Source organism: Arachis hypogaea, chromosome 18 (genome assembly GCF_003086295.3).
Source record: "Arachis hypogaea cultivar Tifrunner chromosome 18, arahy.Tifrunner.gnm2.J5K5, whole genome shotgun sequence".
NCBI lineage: Eukaryota > Viridiplantae > Streptophyta > Magnoliopsida > Fabales > Fabaceae > Arachis > Arachis hypogaea.
This window is the reverse complement of record NC_092053.1, coordinates 133119934-133130679: the sequence shown is the minus strand read 5'-3', so window position 1 is coordinate 133130679 and position 10746 is coordinate 133119934. Positions and strand designations below refer to the sequence as shown.

The following is a 10746-nucleotide window of genomic DNA, read 5'->3' as shown; positions in this document are numbered from 1 at the left end:
CACTAACGCAAAAAACATGCTTCACCCATCCCTGTTATAAGGTGATGAAGAAAAGAACTACTAAACATTCTTGTTGATTTAAGACATTTCTTTGATAAAGAGTAGAGATTGCAATTAAATTTTTTAAGAAAATATATGTTATATATGTCTTTAGTTTATTTATTTATTTTTCTACTATAAAAAGAACAACTTTAATCTTTTATTAAGAAAATACTCTTTGACATAGCATGGTCAATGTTTTTGGCAAGATTCGGGCTTTCAACATTTACTTAAGCAAATTAGTGAATTAACCACTAGACCAACTCAATTTTTTTATGAATAAGATTTTTTTTTTTTTTTTTTTTTGGTAAAGGATGAGTAAGATTTTTCTTTTTTTTTTTTGTTTCTCACGGTATCTCCCAACCCGACAGGCCAATGACTAATAAGATTTTCTTTAATACTATAGAAGTGTTCTTGTTTTTTTCTTTTTTTTTGGTCAGGAAGTGTTCTGTTTGGTCAATGGATCCTTTAAAAATAGAACAAAATACACAACAAGCCTTTTTTATGCTGGTAAAGAACAAGGTTAAATTTGGGCTTAAATTGGACTGAAAAGTTAAAGAAGCTCGGCCTATTACCGAAATGACGCATTCGTTAAGGCCCAAAATAATTTAAAGAGGAAGCCCGCAATGGAAGTCCAAATGAAGGATTTAACTTAATGATTTATAAATGATTTATTATAGTCTCAATGAAAAAAGGTTTATTGAATTTTTTCAAAATACGTCTAAGTACACCTAAATAGATTCACATGTAAATATATTTAATCATATATGGTTGGCATGAGCTGTTTATAAATTGTATGTATTGATGATTATTATACAAATAAAAAGAGCTTAAATAGTTCATACAATTACAAAAAAATAAAAACCATTAAACATTATCAATTTTACTTTTATACCAACAACAAAATATCTATATATTATTCTAGCTTGTTTAAAATAATTTTAATGGTTTAAATTTGTGTGACTCGTAAAATCAACCAACATATAACTAAACGAAATAGTGAAATACAGACACGACCACTGAAGAACAAGATTATTCGTTACAAATTAAATCCTAGCTAGAAATAGGGGAAATAAATATAATGAAACCACAGAAATAAAACATACATGGTTGGTACTTATAATTAATTAATTAATTAATTAGCACCATGCATGCATACATTGCATGTACCAATTAATTAATACATTCTTTATTATTTAACGTTACTACGAGCTGACTCAAATAACAAGAAACCTTAGATCTTAGGTTTAAACCGTGTTAGCAATGCCTGGTGCAGAAGCAGCGTCGACGGAAGCCGCGGCACTTTCCGCCGGAGAAACCTTCTAAGTTACAAACCGAAGCACAGTTGCGTTCGTGAACGCACATTCCTTTGAACCGGTGGCTCTTTGACTCGCAGTGTCTTCCCTCGCTTTGGACCACCATCTCTGTTCATGCCACATTAATTCATAATTATATTACATTACTAATAATTAATCAATTAATTAATTTACATATGTATACACAACTAATTAACATGAAAGTTATTAGAGAGGCTTACGAGAAGCAAGGAGAAAGAGAAGGAAGAAGAAAAGCCCAAATCGTGTCCTCTCCATGATTCTTTGGACCTAATTAAACACTGAAAATAAATTTGATAGAAGAGTGTGTATGTTAATCTGAAAAAAATGAACAGGTAGGTTGGGGGGGTCATGGATTCATATATTTATACAATTATATTAAGTAATATAAAATATATATTAAAATTAAATTAAATTAAATTAAATAGTGTATATGATATGGGAAAATTTTCAAATGTACTATTATATCGGTGTTTCAGTGATTTTTAACCGTTGATCTTAATTATAAAAAATATATATAATATATATAATTAAGATCAACAGTTAAAAATTACTGATATACTAGTATGACGGTACACTTGAAAATCTTCCTATGGTATGAGTTACATGTACTTTGATTTACTTGGGTAGAGTGACATATAGAGAATCTCTACTGCTCAGTGTTCACGTGAAGGGAGAGCGTCATTCTATGGGGTTTGGTTTAACTTTTTAGTTTTTATGATGACAATGATTTCTGTTTCAATACATACAAGACAAAGTAACAGGGCTTTTTTTTTGTCAGAAGATAATTAAAATTTATTCTTTTTGTCTATTAATTTTAATTATTAATCTAACAACATATTTTAATATATATTTTTAAATATTTATGATTATTTAATAATAAAAAATAATAAATTTTAATAATTTAAATAAAAAATTTTAGTTATTAATTTATGTAATAACAGAAGGGTTTATGTTTTTGTGTATTATATGGCAATTTTACATACAATTCAATTTTGCATAGTATTATATAATACTATTTTTTTAAAAAAATTAACCTAATGAGAGAAAATAATATAAAAAGTTATATCAATAATATATCTCGTTAAGTAAAAATCTCTTTTAGATTAGTTTGATTTTTTTTATATAAATTTTATTTTATTTTTTTATTTATTTTATGTTATTTATTTTTAATTTATCAAAAATTAAATTCTAAATTTTTTAAATATAAAATTCTGATACTATGTCCTAATAGTAGTCACTAGTCAGAATCTGCAAAATTAGATTGGTCGGCAAAATGCAATATAATATACAAGTAATTTTTTATTTAATAAATTTTATTTAAAAAGAAAAACAAAATAAAATTATTATTTAAGGTAATAATCAAAATTCCTTTTGTTTCGAGGTATCTCATCCTTGTATTTTATTGTTAAGTAACTTAATTATTTTAAACAAATTTAAAAAGATAACATATAAGTAAGGTGCAATATAACCTAATAAACACTTTTTTTTTACTCTGAGTAAGGTGCAATAAATAAAGTTTAAATTCAAATTATATATACACAGACTAAGTTAGTTGAGTGAGTTTAATGCAACAAGAACAACTTTATTAGAATAAAAAAAGAAAGAAGAAGAAAAAAGAGAAAAAAGAAAAAGAGAAAGACATATTTTTAATTATTTTGAAGGGGTTTATTAATTATATTTTTTAAATTCATTAAGAGTTAATAATTAGTCTTTATTTTCCAAAAATTATTTTTACGTAAGATTCGTACTTGACACATTAACTGGTTAAATATTATTATGCAAAATTGAAAACTAATACTAATTTTTCAAATTATTATTATTATTATTATTATTATTATTATTATTATTATTATTATTATTATCCTCTTGGGTGGTTGAATATTTGAAGTGTATCTTGGTAATTTATGTAAAAGGAAATAATACATCTCTCTACATTATTTAAATTGAAAATTTCATCGAATATAGAGCTTACATAGGGTGAAAAAAGAAAAAATATTTGTTTGGAATTCTCAAAGTAGGATTAGAATTCAGAACCCATCACAATGCAAGAGTGGGTAAAGCTAACGTGGGTCGGTGATGGTAACTTTATTCAATTCCTAACACAAATAATATATGAGTTAGATAGATTATATATATATAGAGAGTAATACACATATTAACATTATTTCCTCACCCACTTCAAAAAGTGTTTTTGGATGGTAGTGTAAGTAGTTTTAGAGTTAAATAAAAGGTGTAAAAAAAATTCAAATAGCAATTTAGTTAATTGGAGAGAAAAAGTAATTGAGAAGGAGCTGAATATTGGTAGTTTTTTTTTTTTTAAATTATGAATGAGATTCGAACTTATAATCTGTAAAGTGTTTTTGGATAGTAGTACAAGTAGTTTTAGAGTTAAATAAAAAGTGTAGAAAAAATTCAAATGGCAATTTGATTAATTAGAGGGAAAAAGTAATTGGGGAAGGGGCTAAATATTGATAGTTTTTTTTTTTTAATTATGAATGAGACTCGAACCTATAATCTGTAAAGTGTTTTTGGATGGTAGTTCAAGTAGTTTCAGAGTTAAATAAAAGGTGTGGAAAAAACTCAAATGGCAATTTGGTTAATTGGAGGAAAAAAGTAATTAGAGAAGGAGCTGAATATTGGTAGTTTTTTTTTTTAATTATGAATGAGACTCAAACCCATAATCTGTAAAGTATTTTTGGATGGTAGTCCAAGTAGTTTCAGAGTTAAATAAAAGGTGTGCAAAAAACTCAAATGGCAATTTGGTTAATTAGAGGGAAAAAGTAATTGGAGAAGGAGCTGAATATTGGTAGTTTTTTTTTTTAATTATGAATGAGACTCGAACCCACAATCTGTAAAGTGTTCTTGGATGGTAGTCCAAGTAGTTTCAGAGTTAAATAAAAGGTGTGGGAAAAACTCAAATGGCAATTTGGTTAATTGGAGGAAAAAAGTAATTGGGGAAGGGGCTAAATATTGGTAGTTTTTTTTTTAATTATGAATGAGACTCGAACCCACAATCTATAAAGTGTTCTTGGATGGTAGTCCAAGTAGTTTCAGAGTTAAATAAAAGGTGTGGAAAAAACTCAAATGACAATTTGGTTAATTGGAGGGAAAAAATAATTGGAAAATGGGCTGAATATTAGTAGTTTTTTTTTTTTAAATTATAAATGAAACTGGAACCCATAATTGTAAAGTATTCTTGGATGGTAGTCCAAATAGTTTCAGAGTTAAATAAAAGGTGTAGAAAAAACTCAAATGGCAATTTGGTTAATTAGAGGGAAAAAGTAATTGAAAAAATGGTTGAATATTGATAGTTTTTTTTGTTTTTTTAAATTATAAATGAGACTTGAACCCACAATTTATAAATGAGTATAAAAAAATTATATCAATATTAATAGATATTTTAAATAAATAAATTAGTTGAAAAATAATTGAAATTAAATTATAACAACATGAGACAATTTTTTTATTAGAGATATAATATTAGCTTTTTCTATCACTTTAAAATTTTTTAGGTAAACACTTTTATGACATGACATTCTATCACTAAATTGTTCTAAAATTTAATTATTATTATTATTATTATTATTATTATTATTATTATTATTATTATTATTATTATTATTATCTAAAACAAAATTTAAAATGAGACAAATAAAAAGAAAAAAACATATTTTTTATTTTTTATGTATCTCTCTAGTTTAAATATTTTAGATAGATAATTTTATAATGATTTTAATAAAAGATTTTAACATTATATAAATAGATTTATAAGTCCTTTACATTATATAAAATTTATTTAATATATTATTGTAAAATAATGTGAGATTTTTTAATCACAGATTATTAATTACTATCTTCTTATATATATATATATTGATTGAAAGTATGATTTTTGTTTCTATATTAATTTAGTGCATACACGTATTGGCATGTATCTAGGACAGGCAGCATTATATATCTGCACCACGAATATATATATTCATCAAGTTAGTAATTTAATTTATTTATAATACATAAATAATATTTAATATATATTATGAAATATGAAAAGACAAAATATTATATTTAAGTAAAAATATATATTTTTTAAATCGAGTTAGATAGGATCGAATTGAGAGACTTATAGTGTAAGGATTAATTTCTACGTACAAGTGATTTTGCTATACAAGTCTTACAAGTTCTCTAATTGATATTACGCTCAAACACATTTGTTGTCCACATATGTTTTACACGCCTTTAACAGATTTTTAATTTTTGAAAGGATTCCGTTTCCTTTTTCGAATTTCTTGCCTTCTCTTTCTCCTTCTTCATTTACGTGCTTTTCTCTCTCTGTTATCTTTCTTCATTATTCTCGATTTCCATTGTTTTTTGACATCAAGCTCTGAAATCATTTTTGAAGATAATGGATAATTCAACTTCAAATTGTCAGATGAACCAGTGCATAAACCTTGCCTGTGAAATTTGTTGTTAATTCTTCCTTGTTTGAATTGAATCTAATGTACTAGTTCTGATTAGAATTAATATAATATTGTCTATTTTATATCAGATGTTCGGGTGTAGATTAGGAATATTTGGGTGTATTTTTATAAAAGTTTGGGTGTATTTACAGTTTATGACTTTTCATCTGACGGAGGGTAAATTGTCTTATTCTTTTAGTTGAATTGTTTTAGTTTCTGTTTAGTTATGATTCATGAATCTGGTTTTTGTCATTTTTTATGATGGTTTTATAGTTGTATTTACATTCTATAGTTTATGCTTATTTTAATATGGTGTATTTTGGGTGTATTTTACAGCCATTCTGTGGTGTATTTTGGGTGTATTTTGCAGTCCTTGCTGACTTTGGTGGCTGATTTTAGTGTACACGTAACATAACTCATTTCTGTATCTGCAGCAAATTTGGGTGTAAAAACGAAGATATTTGGGTAAACGAAGATATTTGGGTGTAAAACGAAGATATTTGGATGTATTTTTATTCTGATGAGTTCTGCATAATTCAGAACTCTTCCTCTTCCTCTTCCTCTTCCTCATCTTCTGCTGCTTCTTCTTCTTCATCTTCTTATTTCATATTCTCATAATTCTTTTTGGGAGGAAAAAATCAAACAAAGAAAAAAAAATACATAATGTTGCAAAATCAAAAGAAGAATGAGGAGAAACACGACGATGAAGATGAAACACACGAAGAAAAAGGAGGAGAAATACAAAGAAGGAGGAGAAGAAGAAGGAAGAAGAGAAGGAGGAGGAGAAACGCGAAGAAAAATGACAGTTGTGATTTTCATCGAGGAAGAAAAAAAGAGTCGTTCATAATGGTGAGTAGCGCGCTTTGGAAACAGGAAGTGATTGAGTAACGTGCGTGTATTTACTCTTGAATGTGGGAGTGTAATATGCATGTGTTTTATTGGGCTTGTGCCAATTTATAAGACTTATAAACCAAAAAGACTTGTATATGTAACATACCTGATAATGTAAATAGAGCTTAAATCAAAATATTCAAATATACAAGTAAATATAATAAGTTAGGGTAAAATTTAAAATTCTACGATACTTTATTTATTGTCAATTCTATATGTATCTTGTATCAATTATTCTTTTAATCCATTGATTTACAGATTAAACAACTAAATAGAGTATTTTATAACTAAATATTATTTTGAGGGTAGACCTTAATAAATTGATTAAAAACTAAAATTATGCAGATATCTTAAATAGAGTTTGATTATTTGTTTGTAGTAAACAAATTTTGTTAGAATACCACCATCTTAATTGAGTGGATATTTTTAACCTTGTATTATATGCATGTATGTTTATGTGTTTTGATAAATGACAATATGTAATTTTAGTTAGTGAGATAATTATTGTTTTAAAAAGTAATAAATTTAATTTTTTTATTTAATTTTAATCTAATTTGTTGATTAACTATATAGTAAATGAAAATATCATTGCATGACATATGTTATATGATATAATATTAAATTTGATGAATGATTTTGAAAAAAAAAATTTGATAAAGATTCGATGTAACAAATTTTATTGTTTTATAATGGATAAAAATAGGTTTTTACCAAAAAATTCTTACATCAAACTCAAACACAAACTCGTTAAGGAATTAATGATGCATCCAATGAGAATCATATGATAAGGAGAAGTCCAACTAGTAAGATTTAATTGTAAGATTTTAGTTTTACTTGTCAAAGATAAATCAAGTTCATCTTTCAAGTTAAAATTATGTTTTAATTAAGACGTCATAATTTGAAATTCAAATTTGTTAAAATTTAAACCTGGAGGATGGATCCCTAGTTTTTATGGTAATCAAATTTAATAAATTTTCAAAGTGATTTTCATAAACATTTAACAGATAATTTGAGATTATTCATAATACTTCATTTATAATCATATACTTTTTGAGATAACTCATTATTTTTGAAGTTTATTATCACATATTGTAAAAGAAAATTTTATAACTCTTCTTATTATCATTATAATATATGCAATTTTTTGTACATTATATATTAAGGTTTGGTTTGGTAAAGTATTTTGGAGAAGAGCTTGTAATTTTTAAAAACACAAACACCTCGTTTTGTGTTTGATAAATTAAAAACTTATATATTTATACTTGCAGTTTTTAAAAACTAAAAGCACTTAAAGAAGAGCTTTTTAAAGTTAACTTAAACTTATTAAAATTTAAAAGTTTAATATAATTCTATATAATAATAAATATTTAAAATTATCTTTATTAATTATTAGTACTAAAAAAAGTAATTATTCTTTATTGTATATATATCTATTATGACCTCTTTTATTTTTAAGAACTAATTTACCAAACACAATTATGGTTGTGTTTAAAGTCATTTTTAGTTTGATTTTACCAAACGCAGGTATTGTAATTTTTTGGGATGACAAAACGGATCGAACTCGCTAAAAATGCGGGTCGAGTTAGTATTTGAAACCCGTAAAATTAAAAAAAAAAAATCCACTAAACCTACACTGCCAAATTTGCGGGTTTTGGCGGGGCGGGCAGGCCCACGAGGCCAAAAATTTTTATTTTTCTTTTTTTATTAAATAAAAGAGTGATTAATACGAAATTAATAATTATATAATTTTCAAATATCTTTTATTTTTATTCTTATTTTAGTTATTAACTTTATTTTTTTTTTACAATTTCGTATATATACTCAAATTATATAACTTATTTTTTAAAATAAAGATGGTTCTATTGAAAAATATTATTTTGAACAATTTTATTGAAGTTAAAAATTAAAAAAGATAATGAAAAAATTATTTTATAATTTGACTATTTTTTATTTTTATTTAATTTTTTAATTATTATTTTTTGGTTAATTTGAATAAATTTTATTTTAAAAAAAGAGTCAAGCGAGCTAGTCTGACGGCTCACCAATCCGCCATAAAGTAGAGCAGACTAGCATTTTGAACCCACTTTAATTGGCAGGATAGTCTGGCCCACCCCGTTTATGGTGCAGGCCTAGGTGGGGCGGGACGGATTGGGACGGACCGACCCGCTTTGCCACCCCTAATAATTTTTAAATAATTGTCTTTTAAAAGACAATTTTTATAAACTACTATTAAAAAGTAAAAGATTTACCAACTAAATCTTAATATATATATTTATATTTTATAATACAAAAGACAATTTTTGTTTAATTTTATTTTTTATTTTTTGTTAATCACTTCAATAATGTAAAAAATAGAAGGTACATACATAAGAATACACATATACTTAATAATATAATCCAAAAAAAGAAAATTTATTTTTAATTTTCGGAAAAAAAAATTAAAATTACCTCCAACTATGCAATAGTACCATTATATTTTAATATTCATAAAACAAAGGCGGTGAATATTAATTAAATTTGGAAGCCACTAACAAAATTAAAATCATATATAGCTGCCACTGATTAATTATTTGCTGCAATAATTAACTGAAAGACAAGCACATCATAAAGATCAAGCTAGGTAGCTACCCCTCCCTTCAAAAGGTTGAGTAGAATTACAACTAATTAACAAGTTTATTTGCATCCAAATGATTATATTATATTCCATAACCGGTTGAAAGTAATTAATTAACAAAGCTTAGTGCAAAAGCAGCGGCGGCGAAACCCGCGGCAGCGGCCACCGGAAAAGCCCTCGTTCCGGCAAACTAGAGCACAGTTGTGGTCACCCCAGCATCCACCCTTGAACATGTGGCTCTTTGACTGACACACTCTTCCCTCTGTATGCACCACCATTTCTACAACACAATAATTATTATATTTGAGTCACGAGCAATATTATATGACCATTAAATATTATCATTTTCAGTTAGTATTTAGTTAATAATAATTTATATTTATATTTACAAAAATTTTATATGCAAGAAGCATATAATTTACATATATATTTATCAGAATTTACACATATAAATTAATACAATTTGTGTCTATAATTTTTAAAATTTTATATACATAAATTAATAAAATTTATTTATTAAAGACTATTTAATATTTGTGTTAGTTAAATAATGATAAAAAATACTAAAACTTGCTTACTCCCAAAAATTTCTCTAAGACAATGGATTATTTGTACAATGTGTACAATGGTTATTGAGTTACAAAATGAACATCTCCCATACTATCTAGAATAACCATCCGAGTACTAACGATAATAAACATCTTCCCAAAAGTTTATTAAACTAATTTTTGGGTTCACTAAGGCTCGAACTCTTAACCTTTTGAATCTAGTGCTCTAATACCATGCATGATACCACTCATCCCAAAAGCTTCAACTGATGGGAAAAGGCAACACTAATAATTATATTTCTAATACTCTCTAAACTTCTATTGTGCACATTGTATAAATATTCCATTGGCTCCCCATACTTTCCCATTTTTTTCACATATATATAGATGTTGATGTGAAATTCTTTTTCAAGTATTAGCTCTACAAAACTTATTAGTGACTAAGTAATTTTGTGTATTATTTAAAAATATTATTTTAATTTTGAAAAGACTTTTTATCATAGTAAGTACCATAATAATAACAATAATAATGGTGGTAGACTCCATCATATACAAGATAATAATTAAGAACATATTAAATTGTTTGAAGAGAGAAAGTGATAGATCTTACGAGCAGCAAAGATAACAATGAGAAGGAAGAAGAAGAACCCAAGGGATGATGGTTTCCTCTCCATGGTTCTAATGCTAATCCAAATTAATTAAATTAATTAATTAACTTGTTCTCTGTTGTGTAATAATGTGTAATAATATATATGATTACTTGGAGTGAATGAAATGAGAGTGTTGGGTATATATAGTTGAATTGATCGATGCCTTTGTTGAGTGGGGTTGGGGACATGCATGAATGAACATATTTATTT

The 10746-nt window shown here is 25.9% G+C and overlaps 2 protein-coding genes across 2 annotated transcripts; both read right to left on the bottom strand.

The window, feature by feature from the left end:
* Positions 1-1059: 1059 nt before the first annotated feature.
* On the bottom strand, positions 1060-1713 carry LOC112773208 (defensin Ec-AMP-D2). Its single transcript, XM_025818275.3, has 2 exons — positions 1577-1713; positions 1060-1463 (listed from the first exon to the last, which is right to left on the bottom strand). Exons 1-2 carry the CDS (start codon positions 1629-1631, stop codon positions 1297-1299), a joined length of 222 nt encoding a protein of 73 aa, XP_025674060.1. The 5' UTR covers positions 1632-1713; the 3' UTR covers positions 1060-1296.
* A 7539-nt stretch (positions 1714-9252) lies between these two features.
* Positions 9253-10668, bottom strand: LOC112772904 (defensin-like protein 1). Its single transcript, XM_025817917.3, has 2 exons — positions 10497-10668; positions 9253-9618 (listed from the first exon to the last, which is right to left on the bottom strand). Exons 1-2 carry the CDS (start codon positions 10558-10560, stop codon positions 9452-9454), a joined length of 231 nt encoding a protein of 76 aa, XP_025673702.1. The 5' UTR covers positions 10561-10668; the 3' UTR covers positions 9253-9451.
* Between the last annotated feature and the right edge of the window lie 78 nt (positions 10669-10746).